The 19,184-nt window shown below is 36.7% G+C and overlaps 3 protein-coding genes across 3 annotated transcripts; all 3 read right to left on the bottom strand.

The window, feature by feature from the left end:
* Nucleotides 1–5,915: 5,915 nt before the first annotated feature.
* xcr1b.3 (chemokine (C motif) receptor 1b, duplicate 3) lies at nucleotides 5,916–9,045 on the bottom strand. Its single transcript, XM_079453619.1, has 2 exons — nucleotides 8,793–9,045; nucleotides 5,916–8,040 (listed from the first exon to the last, which is right to left on the bottom strand). Exon 2 carries the CDS (start codon nucleotides 8,030–8,032, stop codon nucleotides 7,019–7,021), a length of 1,014 nt encoding a protein of 337 aa, XP_079309745.1. The 5' UTR covers nucleotides 8,033–8,040; nucleotides 8,793–9,045; the 3' UTR covers nucleotides 5,916–7,018.
* On the bottom strand, nucleotides 8,706–10,891 carry xcr1b.2 (chemokine (C motif) receptor 1b, duplicate 2). Its single transcript, XM_079453617.1, has 2 exons — nucleotides 10,848–10,891; nucleotides 8,706–10,432 (listed from the first exon to the last, which is right to left on the bottom strand). The coding sequence occupies exon 2, from the start codon at nucleotides 10,414–10,416 to the stop codon at nucleotides 9,364–9,366; it is 1,053 nt and encodes a 350-aa protein (XP_079309743.1). The 5' UTR covers nucleotides 10,417–10,432; nucleotides 10,848–10,891; the 3' UTR covers nucleotides 8,706–9,363.
* A 5,685-nt stretch (nucleotides 10,892–16,576) lies between these two features.
* On the bottom strand, nucleotides 16,577–18,998 carry xcr1b.1 (chemokine (C motif) receptor 1b, duplicate 1). Its single transcript, XM_079453618.1, has 2 exons — nucleotides 18,927–18,998; nucleotides 16,577–18,690 (listed from the first exon to the last, which is right to left on the bottom strand). The coding sequence occupies exon 2, from the start codon at nucleotides 18,676–18,678 to the stop codon at nucleotides 17,641–17,643; it is 1,038 nt and encodes a 345-aa protein (XP_079309744.1). The 5' UTR covers nucleotides 18,679–18,690; nucleotides 18,927–18,998; the 3' UTR covers nucleotides 16,577–17,640.
* Between the last annotated feature and the right edge of the window lie 186 nt (nucleotides 18,999–19,184).

Raw genomic sequence — 19,184 nt, 5'->3', positions numbered from 1 at the left:
GATGGCGAGTTTCTCCGTCGCTCACTGTGCGGATAATGGATGAAGGTAATCAAATTCCTCTGTGGCTCTGTGACTTTCCTCACAACTTTCCCATCAATAGTGCCATCAAACCTCACGACTGTCACACACCCCGTAGATGTTAGAATCCTGAAAACTCCACACGCCCTTTTACTCAAAGGCCTTTTTTTAAAGTAAAGGGATGTTTAGACTGGACGTATTTCCATTTGTAGATGGGTATCTTTGACCACTGGTATGTGCCGCAAATGACTTTAGAAACGCTTAAAAAACACCTGCGTTTTCATTGGGTCATTGAATATTTGGGCAGATTGGTATTATCCATTCAACAAACCTGGTCGCAATCCAATGTCGTGCCAACGTTGCCGTGGTTGAGCAGGGGAAGAGGCTGTCATTTGCAATTTTTAATAAATGAATTCCAACATTCATTCATCGTAATGGTAAAAGACGTCCAAATATAATTGAGTTCACCCAAACATCTAAATTCTGTCTTCCTTTACTTTAAGTAAACTATTACTTTAAAGGGACAGAATGAAAATTCTGTCATCTTTTACTTAACCTCAAGTTGTTCCAAATCTTTATAAATGTATTTGTTCTGATGAACACGGTATAAGATATTTGAACGAATGCTGTAACTCTTAAAAATAAGGGTTCTTAAAAGGTTCTTAACAGCAATGCCATAGAAGTACCATATTTGGTTCCACCTAAAACCATTGAGTCAAAGGTTATTTAAAGAACCATCTCTTTTAATAATCTCAAGAACCTTTTTAGGCGCAAAGAACATTTTGCGAAACAGAAAAGTTCTTCAGATGTTAAAGGTTCTCTATGGAACCATTTAGACAAAAAAGGTTTCTCTGTGGGATTCAACTTCATCTTTAAGAGAAAAATTACTTGATACAATTCTTTGTTCTGATGAACACAAAATAATATTTTTTGAAGAATGTAAAGCAAACACCTTTGACTACTATTGTACTTTTTTTGCCAAGAACTGGTTACAAGCATTCTTCAAGCAGTCTTCATCAGAAAAAAAGGAATTGTATACAGATTTGGAATAACTAGAGGTTAAGTAAAAGATGACAGAATTTTCATTCAGTCCCTTTAAAGGAATAGTTTACTTAAAAATCTCACTCACGACATTCAAAACCTGTATATGATTCTCATTATTAAAACATTTTTTGAGAAATTTAGTTTTGTTCCCACAATAGAAGTCATTGGGGTCCGATATTGGTAGGGTTAACTACATTCTTTGAAATATCGTAATTTGCCTTCTGCAGATGAAAGAAAGTCATACATGTTTACAATAGCATGAAGGTGTGTAAATAATAAAAGAAGAATTGCTTTAACAAAATCAAGTGTACAAGCAAACCATACGCATTTTCATACATTATGGTGTGTATGTGCAATATGACACAAATAAATTCAGTTCCACAACAATAAAACAACAGCATATGAACACATACATGACCGAGAGGTGTGAGCGAAACATTTTCACAGGACTAACATATGAAACCGATTTTCTGTTGTCAGTCTTGCTTAGAGTAACAAGGTGCTAATTACAGCAGATACGCTGAAACATATTGGATTTAAAAAGTGTAATTCCTTGTGTGGGAGGGGATGCTGCTGTCAAATTGTGCATTTGTTTAATTTTCCTGCTTTTCTCGCCCTGATTTGGCTTTCGTTGAGACGGGCGTGTTCTTTTGCGCATTGAACAAATCTTTCATACACATCTCAAATAGTGTTGCCTCAGTTTTAAAGTTGAATGTATAGCTCCTATTTAGTTTGAGCCACAGAAATGAATGATATTGCGAATAGTTCGCCCAAAAATGAAAATTCTTTCTTCATTTTTTCAACCTCACGTCATGAGTTTCTTTGCATTTCGGAGTACAAAAGAAGGTATTTTGAAGAACGTTGGTAACACCATTGACTCCAGTATGAACACAAAACACCAAACTGAGACATTTCACACAATATTGTCCTTTATGTATACTGTCGAAATTGTTGCATACTGGTTTGAATGACATGAGGGTGAATAAATGCGGATATAATTGTTATTTTTAGGGTGAACTATCCCTGTAAGGTGAGATACTTTTTAATACAAGACCTTTTGATTGGTTGACGATGGATTCAGAATTCTCAAAGACAAAGAAAAAAGATGCGAACCATCTGACCCGTTGAGCAATCTACCTGACAACCGCACGCCATAGCAACACCCTGGCAACCTACCACTCTCTTAAACTACTTTTAAAGATATCTCAGACTCTTTATAAAAACTGTGCACGAGGAGCAAAGAGTCTTTGTTCTAAAAACATGATTCAGCCTCATTATGTATGCATGTTTAATGGCCTCTTTGTGCTTGGCAAACAAACTTCTATATGGCCTAATGGCAACAGGGGCATATGGTTTACAGCAGCGACTCATCTAAATGCATAAAAAAACAATCCCATTTACACATAAGAGTGCCCATCCACGCACCCACACGCGCTTTCTAATAACGTATAGATAGTTTGACGATTACGACGGCGACGCCTGTTCCGCGCACGACACGGAGAGCGTCGATATCCTCGGGCACCGCTGCCAAGCTGCCAGTCGGTACCGTCACACCTTACTGCCTTTAAAGATTGCCCTGCAGGGACAGGAGGGAACGCTGAACAGCCGGGCAGCTCTGGAGAGTTACGAGGTGGGATCCATGCCAAGACGTGCCCACCAGAGAGGGAGGGGGTGAGGGAGCTATTCATCCACAGCCATCATGAAGGACAGAGAGTCGGGACTAAAACAGAAGCGACACGGATCTTACATGTACCTGCGCGGCCAATCAATTCTCGGAGTCTGCGCCGACGCTGCGTGAGATATATGCGCAGACATGCGGGTCTGCGGCGTCGTAATCCGCAGAAATGCCAATGGAAGGCAGAATGTAAATGAGGCTGTTATTACACCGCCGCGTTCATCAAACTGAGCTGGAGAGACTTGGATGGGCCTGATGAATATGCATGCAAATTTGTTAATTAAGTTAATTATTCTGCTGAAAATTCATTTGTCTTCCCAAGGACATTTCGGCAATGATTTTAACATGTTTCCACCATTAGTCATGCACGCTGCTGTTTAAAATCACTTTGTCCACTCCATTTAATTATTTCTTTTGTGAAAAGTTTCAGCCCCATCTCGCAGGAATTCCTAAGTATTTTACAAGGTGTATTTTCGCATAAGAATCCGAAAGAAGATGATGGCGAAGAGGTCATGATGTGGCCGCTGTCTATAAAACAAGCTAGTGCTTGAAGTAGGCTGCAGGATTTATCGAAATTATTCAAATATCGCAAATGGTTTGCAAAAACATGCTCAGATATGTTTCAATGTGTAGGCTACTACAACAATAAAAGCTTTAAAAAAGTTATTTCTTAAAATCATAATCTAAATATTTCTAAATATATCGATTATATTGTTTATTTTTAAAACATTCATGTAAATATATATAATCAATATCAATAAAATGTTATAATAAGTCAATTGTATTTTAAAAACGCCAGCATTTATTTATAATATAAGCTAAGAATGTCGCATCTTTTAATACTGTGCAGCTCTTCACATAAGTGACATAAGTAACCAAAGTGATGCTGTGAAGTTGCTATGCGGTTGCTAAGGTGTTCTGATGGGGTTTGGCTTGTTCTGGGTAGTTGCTATAGGTAGTTGCCCATTGGTCTAAAGAGCCCATACTTACATTTCTGGTCCCTGTCTGGGTTGGATCGTTCTTTGTATTTAAAAAATCACAGATAAAAGAAAATGAAACAAAAAAACATCCGAGTTTTCGTTCGTGTCCGCAAAAATGGTGAGGTAGACGTTTGTTTAAATCCCTAACCTTACGTTTGCCTTACAGCAAACACGACTAATAAAGTAGACGGTTCTGGTTATAATGAGAAGGAGATCAGGATCAAAATCTTTGGGAGAACAGATGTCTATCGGCTTCAATCGACGCCACACCTGGTTATTAAAATGCATCATTTCATGCAGAAAGACATTTGAGGGAGCTGAGAATAATTCCTTTGATATTTAGAAGACATGCCTTTTGTTTTACTAAAATGAGACTCTAATGCTCAGACGGTTAGATTAAAATCATGTAAATGAAAAGTCGTTGCTGTTGTGTTGAACATCTCACTTAGTTCAGTTTCTTCACATGTATCACAAACAGACATCAGACGAACATATGAGCATAGTTTGATCATTTCATAGATTTTCTCAGTGAACCAGTGAGACGAAATAGATGATTTTAACTGTACTTCACCCGAATCTGCTCTCTATTAACCCTGAAGTCCTGAGAGGTTTCCCTGTGGCAAAAGCACACCTTACCCCTCATGCCTGTAAATAACTCTTCATTATTTACCAGTGTTTATTTCCAATAATTCAGTAATCAGTCATTTTAAGCATAAAACAACAAAGGATTAAACAATGATAAAGACAGATGAAGACACAGACCGAATGAGACTTGTTCAAAGAGTATGGAGGTGTAAAATGAATGTAGATTGTAGAGGTCAAATAATCTGGATTTGGTATATCGTGACCTTCAATAATATTGACTTTTAGTAACAGACTTGACAAATCTGAGCTCAGTTTGAGACATTGTTGAGATCTCTTCCGAAACTCTAATGACAGAGACATTTGTCAAATCTTACTCTTTAGGATAAATCAATGAGTTATTTCCTTAGATTTTTCTTTCACATGAGGATGGACAGACAGATCGAGGTATTCAAATTAGAAACAACTCAAACCATTTTTCCAACAGATATTAACAAAACAAATGTAAAAGAAAAAATTGTGTTGACCCTTGACTTCATGCCTTATACAGTCTCCCACTTGCTAAATATTCAAAAGGGCTGTATACATAAAAAAAAAGATCAGACATTTGCTTTTTGTCAAAGCCAACTTATATTTTTAGAAAACAAAAGAGAGCAGAAGAATCAAAATAACATGTTAAGTTAAATAAAGACAGGAGGAGAGAAGGTAAAAACAAGATCGTTCTAATGAGACGCTATTGAGCAGAAAACAACATCTGTTTGGCTTCTGGCTATAATCTGAGTACACATTTGCCAGAGAGGTACAGTTTGGTAAAGGACCATATCTTTCAAGAAACTCATAAACAGATGCATTGAACAGGTTTTCTGCCACCTCAACTTTTTCAACAATTCAAAATTAGTTTCCATTTAAGCCGTGCAGAGTCTTTCAAAGGCAATTTTGCTTCACACGTTAGATATTGCATTTGAAATGTGGTTCTTAATGCGTAAAACGACACAAAATAAAAATGAATATATATATACTTCTATGTTTTGCTTTCTGTTATGAGCAGTAGCAGTTAGATCTCACCGTCGAAATGTCTACTTCCATGTTAACATGGCGACATTGCAGAGCACGATAGAGGAAAATATGTCAAAGCATCTGTATTGTATAGATTTGTGATCTGTTTAAGATCCATAGGATACCAAAATATACATACGGTACAGAGAATCACCATTTATTTTCTATTTCTTAGGATTGAACTATATTGATACAAGTTTTGGCAAATAAAAATGATTGATAGGTCTGTTATTAACAGACATTTGTGGATAATTCTGTTGAATTGTAAATTCTCTCTTCGTTCGAACAGGGAATGTGTCCGGAAAAGAGAGCATCTGGCTGCTGTCTATTAAGAAAACGTGTTCCGGGATCATTTTATGGAAGCAGTGGGACTCGGAATGAGGTTTTTAAAAACAAAGTGACGTGTTTGGTTTGCAGATGCTTTTATCTAAAGTGACCTACAGTGTATTCGTGTATCATTCCCATGGGAATCAAACCTTTGTGACTTATGCAATAAAAGTTCTACCAATTGAACGATGGGAACACTGACAATACATAATCAATACAATAATTTAGTGATGCTGAGAACAGAGATGCATTTATTGACCATCGTTTCAAAACGTTCCAACATGCAGCATTTACAACAAAGCTAACATACTTTTCATACTAATCTTTTTTTTTTGAGTCAATTGATGGTCATCTAAATTGATTTTTATCAAGTACAGCAATTCAATACAATCTGTTGATGTACATACTCAAAAAAAAGTTTGTTCGTTTAGGTCTTTAAAACGGACATTTACAAATGTGGAGAAACAAAATGACTTTCCAATAAATTGATAACTCTCCAGTATTGAGCATTCCAAATATATTTTCATTTCAAAGCAACATTTCTAAATGTATTGTGGTCATTCCAGTCCAGTGTCTGTTGGATTTCAACAAAACAAAAACCTCAGACAAAGTCATCCAACAGCAATGCGAAAGGACTGCATGACAAAGCACATGAAAACTGTGAGAAAAATCCATGTTATCACATACATTTTCCTAAATCGGTGTACAAACATTACTGTTGCCATTGCTTAAAAGTGAACATATTTTCTTTGCAGTAGCCTCTTTGAGGTCTGAAAATTACACAGCATCGTTTCTGTATCTGCTTCTCACGTTTTTAGTTTCTGCATATAAATGCAAATAAAAACAATAATTGTATTTTGTAATCTTAGAATGAAACAAAAATGAGCCTAAACTAGTAAAACTGAAAGTGGTGTCTTCATTTTTTTCTGCGTCTGTATTTCTCACTGCTTGACCACTATTGCCCTCTACTGGATAAGAGCATAAACTACCCATCCATTCTTTAGCAACTTCTGCGTACATTCTTTTGAAATAAAGGTGTCAAACTCTTCAAAGCAACTGCACAGATAAACAGAGTTTTTTCTGTAGCTTTATACAACATACTTTGGAAACCCATCAGTTTTACATCTGCTTTTTGTCTTTGTTCCTCTTTCATATCTAGTAACAGCACAACACTGATGCAAACCCTTTTTTTAATTCAACATGTAATCCTCTTCAACAACACACACCTTTTTGAAAGGCTAGGGCATTTTAAATCGGTTTTTAAAGAGACTCTCTCATATATTCTTATTTCATCCCTAGTTTCTGCGTTTTCTCTGCACATCATGTGTCCAGAAGCTCAGAGGTGTGTTTGTCCTGAGAAGCTGCTCTGTGTGCTGAAAGTATGTCTTCTGTACCTACGTGAGGACCATGAGAGATGTCTCCTGAACTTCTTTCCTCCTAAGATGTGAATGAGAGGATTCAGACAGCAGTGACTGAAAGCTAGAATGTGACTGATGAAGTACACCATCTCCGAGGTCTCCCAGGCCGTCAATGCAGGAACATCTAAACTCTTCAAGACGACTAGAAAGAGGAAGATGTTGTACGGTGCCCAGCAGATAAAAAAGCCCACGGCAACACAGAAAATAATACACGCAGCGTTATGTCTGTTTCTGCTCGCCATTTGGCTCTTATGAATGGCAAAGCCCATCCGGGCGTGACAGAACGCAATGACCAGGAAGGGCAGCATGAAAAAGAGAATTATCTGAATGAAATATCCAAGTTTCTCTTCGAATTCCGATTCATAATTGGGAACACAATAGACCGTGTCAAGGTTTTCTACAATTGCAGAGTAGAAGGCTTCGGGCAGACTGAAGCCTATGGAGATCAGCCACGCCACCGAGGATGAGACGTGCGTGTACAGTCTGAAACGATTCCCAGCGAATGTAGCGAACACCGGATGTACGGTCACCACATAGCAATGGACCGTCGTGACCGTGAGAAAGGTCATGTAACTGTACAGACCAAGGAAGATGCCCCAGTTGAATAGTTTGCATCCCAGCTCGCCAAAGATCCAGCCACAGATGTTATCGATGGTCCAGGGGATCAACATGAGAGTGAAGATTAGGTCAGACGCTGTGAGATGGAGGAGGAGCAAGTTGGCGGAGCTCTTCAAACCTTCCTTCTTCAGGACCCACAGCAAGAAACAGTTTCCTGGTAGACTGATGCAGATGATGATGATGTAGCATACAGCGCCGATCACAGGGCTATAAGACAGATGATCTTCTAATGTGATCAAATGGCCATCATATATGTAGTCCATGTTGTAGTAACTGCTAAAGTTGAATTCCTCCTGCATAATCTCCTGATGCATCGTGTTGGCTGTGAGATGACAGAAGTTCAATAACATGTTACAGTGAATAATTCAGTCTATTTAGATTTGTTTAGCATCACTTTTGCACACGCTTGCAGAATATGTCACAACTGTTTCCACAAAAGTTTGTGTGAGGTTAAGTGTTTTCAATCCTGTGTACCATACATGTCACAAGTTGATGGTTTCACAGGCAGACATCACTTTTGGCCACAATTGTCCATTTGATCTATTAGTTAATTTTATGAAGATTTTTATTTAAGTTATATTTCTTTGTGAGCATACACATGACACTTAAAGCATTCATTTTGTTAACAAGAAGTCATGCAGTTACTCAAGAAATCATTTGTAGTTAGGTATACACAAATCCACCCCTAAAAGGAAAACTTTACACATAATGACAAAGTTGCCATTATATACTCTATATTGCTTTTTTTTTCATTTCTATTTGTTGACTTCCGAGCAATTGGCAAGAGACAGCATTTAACGTTTTGTCTGTTTATAGGTTGTGCAAAACCTGTGGGGTGTTATTTTTTTAACCTAAAAAACATTTGGCCCATTATGGTTACTTATATACTTTATAAAGCTTATTGTTCTTATCTGTTCCAAAGAAGAAAATAAACGAAGAGCTCCAATGTTTAAAAGGGTCAGAAATAATGAGAGAATTAAATTTTTTGATTGAGCAATTTATTTATATCTATCAGAAACAAATACATATTCATATAAAAAATAAAAGGAAGGAAGAAAGAAATAAAGAAAGTACCTTGATTGTGATGGTTTCCTCTGTACAATATCTACTATAGAGACTTGTTTTGCATGTCTCACTCTTACATGAATGAACGTCCAGCCCACTCAAACCCCTCCTCATCAGATGTCTAACAAACCAACTTTTAGTTATTAATCTAATTAATATTTAAAGTTTTCAATATATATATTCTCATTTTGAGTCAGTGTTCGTGGTGCAGAATGTCTTTCACTTTTGACTCTTAATGCATAATACTGTGCAGAAAACCCCCAAGTGTTTATTCTAGACTGTAATGACTAATGAGAATAAACGAAAAGTGAACTGAAACTTGCTCCTTGAAATCTACGCATTTCCTTATTTTATCAATACATTAAGTACTCTCAAATGTCATCGATTTTACAAATGTCTGCAATCAATAACCAGACATTTCAATAATACAGAATGAACATTTCTCCACAAATTTTGTGAGACCACATGATCTGAGCTGTGCATATAGTTCTGTTGTGTACTCAAACCGCCAACAGTTAAAGTCTCCTGAGCAATGAATCAATTTATCAAGTCTTAAGTCAAGTATATTACATAATGCTTTTTACTGTGTGTTGAGTTCACAGTTTCCGAGATCTCTCTCATTGGTGTACGGATGAATCCTGGAGTCGCTCGGGTCGGTGGGTCCTCTGTTCTGCCCCATCCGCCTGAGCTCAGGAAAACAAAACAAAAAGCTCGAGAGAAATCTTTGAAACCTCCATTTGAGAAAATACAGCACTGGGTTCATGCAGCAGTGAGAAAACGCCAGAATTCTGCACACCACAAACGCAAGATTCAGTCGGTCATATTTACAGGGGTCATAGAAAGACATCAGAACTATAAGTATATGATACGGCCCCCAACATATAAAGAAAGCGATGACGATACACAGCACCAGTATGACAGTCCTGTGTTTCTGTCTGCTGGATGTTGACATCAACGTCAGCAAGATTTTGGTGTAACAGAAAACGATGAGTATGAACGGTACGAGGAAGAGCAGAATGAGTTGTGTGTAATACCCTGCTTGATCATTGTCCGTCTGGGTGCTTTCACACGCGTAGGTGTCCATATCTTTATTCGCATTGGATGCCATCGAGTCTCTCAGAGAAGCTATCAGACTGATGATCCAGGCACCAGCACAGGCAGCTCTCGAACACTGAAGCCTCCGACTTACAGTTAGCCAATCCCATCTCACCACCACCACAAAAAAGCGATCAAGTGTCATGGCCGTCAGAAGGATGAGGCTTCCGTAGATGCCCACGAAGTAGGCACCTGTCATGATCTTACAGGCAACGTCCCCGAAGACCCAGTGGTGGAGATACTCTACGCACCAAAACGGCAACGTAATTGTGAACAGCAGATCGAAAAGTGCTAAACAGAATATAAAGAGGTTGGTGGCTCTCTTTAGATCTTCATAGCAGGCCAGGGCGCACAGGAGGGCACTGTTGCCAAGTATGCTGAGGCAAAAGATAATGGCGTAGCACACAGCCGTGGGTTTATTGTAGTCGTAAACCTCACACATTGGGATTAACCCATCCACATAGTTATAGTCTGAGTAATTATATTCAAGATATGTGTCTTTCGGATCATAGCTGCTGTTGTTCTTGAGCAATTCCATCTTGCCTTTTGCATCGCTAGTGAATATGAAAAGCATGGCAAGGAAAGACAAGCGAGAATTTTAGACACATTTTGGATATTTGACATTGAATCTCATTTTGCAGCCAAGTGGTAATAATTTCAATAACTACAACAAATGTGATCTACACTCTTAAAAATAAAGGTGCTTGAAAGGTTATTCACAGCGATGACATTGAAGAACCATTTTTGGTTCCACAAAGGTTCTTTAAAGAAGAACTATTTTTGGCCATAAAGATCCTTTCGTGAAACAGAAAGGTTCTTTAGATGTTAAAGTTCTTTATGGAACTGAAAAGTTCTTCTATGGCATCAAAGAATCTTCGGAAGCACATTTTTCCAGAGTGTATGAGCTACAGTATTCAATGACTTAAGAGTGATATTTTAAGAAGAATGGACAATGAAAATTAAGCTTACCTCTGTGTCTGGATTAAGAGATGCGTATCTGCTAAAAATGTGTGAAAAGCAACATCCCACTTTGCTCAACGCAGTGGTTTCCGTTTGCTAATGTTAGCAGTTTCACAATGAATAAACCAAAGTACTTGCCATTGCAGTGTGTGTGATTTCTGAGAAACCTAAGTCTTTGAGCCAAACTGGTGCCACAGATCTTATTGAAACTCTAAAACAATATGAGGAAAAAATACAGTTTGACTAATATTCAACTAATTACTCTGTTATAAAAGTAAAACATTTTTTTGGAATCCTCTTTGAGACCACCACAATTTTACACAATTTTTCATTTGTAATTTTATGGAAGTTTTTTCATGTATGTTTATTCAAATATGGTCAAAAATTTTACAATAACAGAAAAAGACAACAAATTTGCAAGAAAAACTTATATTTACTGGAAAACCGTTATATTGCGGTTTATTTCTGGCGCCCCAGCTGCAAGCACATTTCAGATTTTTTACAGGATTTTTTAAATAATAAAGCATCAATATGGAAGCAAATAAGAGACATAATGTTTTGAAATTTAACAGCCAATGAATACTTGAGTTTGAATTATTTTACTTTGGAAACCTTGTATCTGAATTTATTTGTTTCGAATTTACCTCTATGAAATTTAAATATGAAAATTCTTGATTTCCATTTTAAAAACTTGAATTTAATGCTCACAAATTCAGATACAAAACAAAATCAACTTACAGAATTTCAGATAAAATACATTCAGGTTGATCAAATTCGATTGCTCTTATTCAGATCGAAAATTTCAAGTTAATATTTTTCAAAGAAAACATATGTCTAATTCGACTGCTCAAATTCAGATCGAAAAATTCAAGTTAAATATTCACATGGTAACATCCGGGCTACCCAGGATAGGAAAAACAGTTGAGCCCAGAGCCCGTCTGCAATTGAACCGAACCATTGAACCGAACCGACGTCGGGCGGCCTATCAGAGCACGTCAACCTGACTGTCTGTCATGATCCAAGAAGAGGCAAAGTCACGTATATTAAACCTATAAAGAAGATGACTTCTTATGGCAAGCCGTTTTGACATAAAAACCTTGGGTTTGACTATCCATAAAATATATTTTAGATAGTTTTAATTGTATTTCGACGAGTCATAATTGTAATTTCACTAGTCAAATTGATAATTAGAGATATCTGCAATTATAATTGCGCTAGTAAGAAATATGATTCCAGATATCTGTAAATATGTTTTGACTAGTCAAAACTCTATTTTAGATATCTGTAATGACCTCATAGATATCTAAAATTATCGCGTCACAAATACGCAAAGTGTTTAAAGATATCTCTAATTCAGTTTCGACTAGTCTCAATTATATTTTAAGACATCTGAATCGTGCCTGCTCCTAGTCGAATCTGCTGTTGTGTGACGTGCTACTTAATCTCCTCAGCTCCCCCCCCACGCCAAAACCAAAAGCGCAACGGCTAATGCTATCACCTTGGCTTCATCGGAACACAGCAAAGGAGACAACAGGCTAGTTTTTTAACGGATGTCAATGGGTTTTGTTCGCTTTTACGCTTTCTCCAGTTGGATGTCTTAAAGACCCTTCGATCTAACTAAAATAAGGGTTTCTTATCTATGCCAGAGCCCCTCCTTATACCTAGTGCTAACGGCTAACAACAGTAGACAGCGTTTGTAACTTGTCAAGGAGAGAAAAGAACTGAATGAAGTACTTTAGGGATTATTAAATAATATATGGAGGCAGTCATTTATGCATAGCGCTGAGATTTTAATTGCAGTCATGTTACAAAGCAGACCAAACAATGTGTAATGTTCAATAAAGACAAAGATCAGCAAACTGCTCGTTTTGTTGTAATTTATTTTTTATATATTTTTTGAATAGACATGAGTGAAAAACATAACCAAAACGTGAAAAAGTACAAATAAGCACGTGATGGACAAGAATGTTGCATATATGGCACTTCAATCATGACCTGCTGGCACTGAGATCCGAATCGGCAAATTTCTGATCACAAGTCCAACGCTCTAACCACTAGGCCACAGACACCTATACAGATGTCTCGTTCTCGCTTCTCAGGGAACCGAGGTTACGAAAGTAACCGGAGAAGTTTTCCTGCTGGCTATAACGTGTTGCCTAGCTGACTTACCTACATAGAGAGACGAGTCACACAACAAACCATAGCTAACAGTTATGTGTTCCAAAAAATAATCAGCAACAACATTCTTTTGTTCTGTCGAGTCTGATTGTACATAAACAGCAAACTACCGGAGCGCCTTCGTTTTCCCTAGAAGTCATCTTCTTTACAGGTTTAATATACGTGACTTTGCCTCTTCTTGGATCATGACAGACAGTCAGGTTGACGTGCTCTGATAGGCCGCCCGACGTCGGTTCGTTTCAATGGTTCGGTTCAATTGCAGACGGGCTCTGGGCTCAACTGTTTTTCCTATCCTGGGTAGCCCGGATGTTACCATGTGAATATTTAACTTGAATTTTTCGATCTGAATTTGAGCAGTCGAATTAGACATATGTTTTCTTTGAAAAATATTAACTTGAAATTTTCGATCTGAATAAGAGCAATCGAATTTGATCAACCTGAATGTATTTTATCTGAAATTCTGTAAGTTGATTTTGTTTTGTATCTGAATTTGTGAGCATTAAATTCAAGTTTTTAAAATGGAAATCAAGAATTTTCATATTTAAATTTCATAGAGGTAAATTCGAAACAAATACATTCAGATACAAGGTTTCCAAAGTAAAATAATTCAAACTCAAGTATTCATTGGCTATTAAATTTCAAAACGTTATGTCTCTTTTTTGCTTCCATACATCAACTAATACTGCATAAATATTAGATCCTGCACACATAAGGTACTGTAGATTGAGTCCCCTGTGCATCATTGCAGGTTAAATAATCACTTAACCACATATGTCTGCATGAAAACTGACAACCTCTCATAAACCACACTGAGCCACAAGCACTTGTCAAAATAATTGTATTGTTTATGACATAAGTGACTTACAATGAAAACATAAATGCAATTAGATTCTTTTGCATTGACAGAAAAGCAAAATATATAATGGTAATTAGAATAAATAATATTATTGCAGTTTTCTCAATATATTGTACTTTGATGAAACTAAGGATGTCTATGTATGTAATGAAATGTTCTATTGAGTGCTAATAAAAATACAGCTTTTGAATTGTGTGTACATTACCTTCTTTAAACAAAGTTTCTGTGAGATTGTAATCGATTTAATTTAGTTATATTGTCAAGTTGACAAATACATCAAATTTAAACATGAAATGTATCAGAAATATAATCCTAATTTATGCTAATTTATACCCTTTTGTGAAATGCAAATACAATTGTATGTAAAACTTATTTCAAAATAAAATACCGTAGTTACATCTGTTTTATGTGGAGGGAATGCGTCATGCAGCTCTCTTTTGGAAGTTGAAATATTAAGATCACTTGACCATAGATATGTGAAATAAACAAATCTTTTCTGACTGTAATCCTTTCATTTTAACAATTGCTTCCATGGCAAAAACACTCAGTGCCTCGTTGACATAGAAAATGTATAACACTGTCATGATTCTGCTTCTCTTAGTATAGTGGCAGGATCATGACAGAACCTCATGTTTAATGTGGAGAGAGGCAATTATTGTCATGGCCTTCCATACACTCTCTTTGGTCTCCGGCTTACCTGATTATTGATTAATGCCCTACACCTGTCCCTATCTTGATTTGGTCCCTTATTTAATGCCCTTGTGTCTTCTGTCTTGTGCTGGTTCATTGTGGTTCCTGTGTCTAGTCTAGTCTAGTCTAGTCTAGTCTAGTCTAGTCTAGTCTAGTCTAGTCTAGTCTAGTCTAGTCTAGTCTAGTCTAGTCTAGTCTAGTCTAGTCTAGTCTAGTCTAGTCTAGTCTAGTCTAGTCTAGTCTAGTCTTGATGATCATGTTTATAGTTTATTTTAGTCTTGTTTAAGTGTAGGTAGTTTAGTTTTAGTCCTGTCTTGTTATTGTACCCATGTCATGTTTTGTTTTGTTACCCCCACGTGGGTCTTTATTTTATTATTTATTAAATTATCTGTTAACCCCTTACCCGCTGTCTGCACCTGGGTCCTCTCTCTGTGTCTCACCACTCGAGAATCATGACAAACACGGCTAAGTCCAAGCCACTCTTTGCTTTTTAAAACAGCAAAAAGTTGTAAAATGGAGAGATTCCCCAGGCAATCAGAGAGTGCAGAAATATGGCCACATTGTACAGTTCCCATCCTAGGAAAAAAAAAAACTATGCAGAGGATTAACCACACGGTCTTTGCTCCGAGTGTGAGATTTGGTCGATGCAGCCGTCCCAGGATTTCAGTGTAACAAAAACGAATAACCACAAATGCACAAATAAAAAATATACTTTACTATTTGATTGAATAAAAACATGGCGAGGAAAGACAAGTGAGAATTTCTTCAATGGCATCAAAGAACCTTTTAAATATTTTTTTTTAAGAGTGTATGAGCTACAGTATCGAATGACTTAGCAATGGCATTTCAAAACAAAAGGTCAGAAATGGAAGCCTAACTAAGTGTCTGGATATAGAGATGTGTATCTGCTAAATTGTGTGAAAAGCAATCCTATTTCCGTTTAATAATGCTAGCAGTTTCACAATGAATACACCAAAGTACTTGCGTGAAGTCTTTGTGTCAAACTGGTGCCACAGACCATTTTGAAACAGGATTATTTAACAGTTTGACTAATAACTCTTATGGACTCATAATCTGTCATAAAAGTTAAACCATACAATGTTTTTGGGAATGCTCTTTGAAACCTTTGGAGGAAGATTCTTAGTCAAATGAGAATATAAAAAACACAATAATGTTTCAGAATTGTGAAATTTATATTTTTTTTACAGTGTTCCACATATAATTGTCCAAAAACTTTTATTTGATGGCATATTACTGTTTTTTCATGTATTTTTTTAAATACGGTCAAAAAAATTTAAACAACAGAAAAAGACCACAAATATGCAAGAAAAATGGGGAAATGTAAATTTACAGGAAAACCGCAATTTTACGGTTTATTCCCAGCTACAATAATGTTTATTTAAATAATAAAGCATCAACTGTATAAATATTAGATCCCAGTGCACACATAAAATAGATTGAGTCCCCTGTGCATCATTGCAGGTTGTGGTCCTCTTGCTTTAACCACCGTTCCTCACCTCAGTTTGCAAATTGTTTTGAACTGTCTGCCTGGCTGAGGTTAATATGACTTTGAAATTTAACATTCTTCTTAATTTATTTATTATTACAGTTGGGAATTTATAGTCCGTATATTATCTGACTTGTGTTTCTCTCTTTTATCTTTAATGTGTGTTTATCTGAGATATCCACACTGTGTGTGTGTGTGCGTGCGAGCGTGTGTGTGTGTGTGCTTGTGTCTGTATATTGTGCTCTGTGCGTGTTTTATGCATGTGGGTGTGTGTGAACCTGTCTGCGTGTCTGTATTCTGTATTTATTTTAACTTGTATAACTTTGAGGTTTTGCCTATAGTCAATATGTTTCATGTACAGCTGCTTTGTAACAATGAAAATTGTAAAAAGCGCTATAAATAAAGCTGACTTGACTTTACCACATGATCTTAACACAAAGAATCACTTAACCGCATATATCTGCATGAAAACTGACAACATCACATAAACCACACTGAACCACATCTACTTGTCAAAATAATTTTATAGTCATGACATAAGTGACTTATAATGCAAACATAAATGCAATTAGATTCTATAGTGCTTTTCACAATTTTGCACTGATGCAATTCAGCTTTACATATACTGTAGAAAAATGTAGTAGAAAAACAAAGTATATAATACATGATAATATAGTATATTATTGCCGTTTTCACGATATAATGTACATTGATGAAACTAAGGGTGTCTATGTGTTAATAAAATGTTCTATTGGTAGTGCTCATAAAAACACAGCTTTTTAATTGGATGTACATTACTTCCTTTAAACCAATTTTCTGTACTGTGAGATTGTAATCATTTTAATTTAGAAATATGACCAAGTTGACAAATGCATCAAATTTAAACATGAAATGAAGTGGACAAGTATCAGAAATATAATGCAAAAATATTTGCATGTAAATATTGTCATGGTTAATCAAAGCTGACAAATAAAGATGCATGCAGGCCACAGCTAACATTTAAAACACATATTATCAAAGAGCCCGCAGAGCGATCCCCCTAACAGCATCAGGTATGTACAAGTTTGAGAAAACCATAAAAAATAAAAATAAACAACACTTTTGTGAAATGCAAATGCAATTATGTGAAAAAAAACTAAAACTGAAATACCGAAGTAAAATCGTTTTTTTGTGGAGGGAATGTGCTGAAATATTAAGATCACATGACAATAGATTTATAACCCAACACTTATTAATCCCCTTTACTCATTAACTAAATGAATCATTGCTGACTGTAATCCTTACATTTTAATAATTTATGGCAAAACATTAAGTGCATCTTTGACACATAAATATACAACACGGCTAAATCCAAGCAACTCTATGCTTTTTAAAACGGCGCAGCAAAAAGTACAAAAAAATATTAAAGTTGATTATAATTTGGAGCATTCGGTAACGTTTGTTCAATTACAGACACTTTACATGCATCATTTCATTTGTAACAGAAGCAGTTTTACTTCCACCAGTTTCAATCACATCATTATAAAAGACCACTTTGCACTTTATTTATTCTGTCATTTTGAAATGGGCAGTTAATGCATGGATATTTCTTCACCGTTGGAGTAAATCATCCTGCTGTGTCGATTCTGAGACCCACTGCCCTTCTTACAAACAGTCCATATCATTTTCTTCAAGTGGTTTCTGAATTTGATTCCCACAAAGACGTAAAACAAGGGATTCAGGCAGCAATGAGAGAAAGCCACCATCCGAGATACGTACATCAAATAGTCGATTGAGATGCTGACGTGACATTCATTAAATGGAGAGATTCCCCAAGCAATCAGAGAGTCCAGAAATATGGCCACATTGTACGGTCCCCATCCCAGGAAAAAAAACACCACTATGCAGAGGATTAACCACACGGTCTTGGCCCGAGTGTGAGATGTTGGTCGAAGCAGTCGTCCCAGGATTTCAGTGTAACAAAAACTAATGACCACGAATGCACAAATGAAAAAGAAATTTTGCAAGTATGTACCACCAAGTTTCCAGTTAATCTGATCCTCAAAATCACAGAGCTGGATTACTTTTAGATTCGTAGATCCCATTGTTTCTTCTGTGTAGTTCACAACTGAGTTGAATATGGCGTGGGGAACGGCAGCACCAATACTCATGACCCAGATGATAGCAGATGTAAGGTAGCAGTGCAGACTTTTCCGTGATAAGACCACTGACATGGGATGCACCACGGCTATGTATCGATGAACGGTCAGAACCGTGAGGAAGATGAGGCTGCTGTAGTATCCAGTGTAGAACACAAAGTTTACCGCTTTACAAGCCTCATCTCCAAAAGTCCATCCGTACATGTAATAGTAAGCCCAAAAGGGCAGACCGAATGTGAAAATCAGATCGGAGAGCGCCAGATTCAACAGGAACGTGTTGGTCAGAGATTTTAGATTTTCATATTTCACAAGGACCCACAAGACCAACGTGTTCCCCACAAAGCTGAACAAAACCACAATGATGAAAACAATCGGAGTGACTGACGATTCAAACTGAACCACCTTCTCCTTGCTACATATTCCACTGTCAGTCGGATAATCAAGTTCGTATTCCATCTCACTTTCATTCATCTTGATGCCAAACTGTAAAAATGACATGAAAATTAAGCGATAATTATCCATTATTTTGCATAATCTATGTAGGTAGGCCTATACGTGATAAATAGTATTAAAGGTAAATTATGCATCTATTCATTTCATGACATTAACAGGCATTTTAAAAATAAGGAGAAAATTGTTATTAATAGAAATATAGAATAACATATAGACTTTCTATTAATAATAATATTAGAAACGCACAACCTCTTCTAATCCCTTACCTGTTTAATGTTTTTCCCGAGGTTTTCTGAATCAGGTGTCTGTAGGTTAAGCACTAATGTCGAACCCAACAAACAACTGAAACCCTCATCATGTATTTCTTCCTATAACACTTTCACCGACCCACACCCTGTTCACTCATATCCCCCATCCTCAAACGCAAAACACACCACAGGCCCATTCCCAGTTTTCTGTTCCTATACAACATTTTCAGGTGAAAGATCAGAAGGAATTTTTGATCATGCTCGACATCTCAGATG

This window comes from Barbatula barbatula, assembly GCF_947034865.1.
Source record: "Barbatula barbatula genome assembly, chromosome: 3".
NCBI lineage: Eukaryota > Metazoa > Chordata > Actinopteri > Cypriniformes > Nemacheilidae > Barbatula > Barbatula barbatula.
The sequence above is the reverse complement of the archived record's forward strand: the minus strand, read 5'-3'. Positions and strand labels throughout refer to the sequence as shown.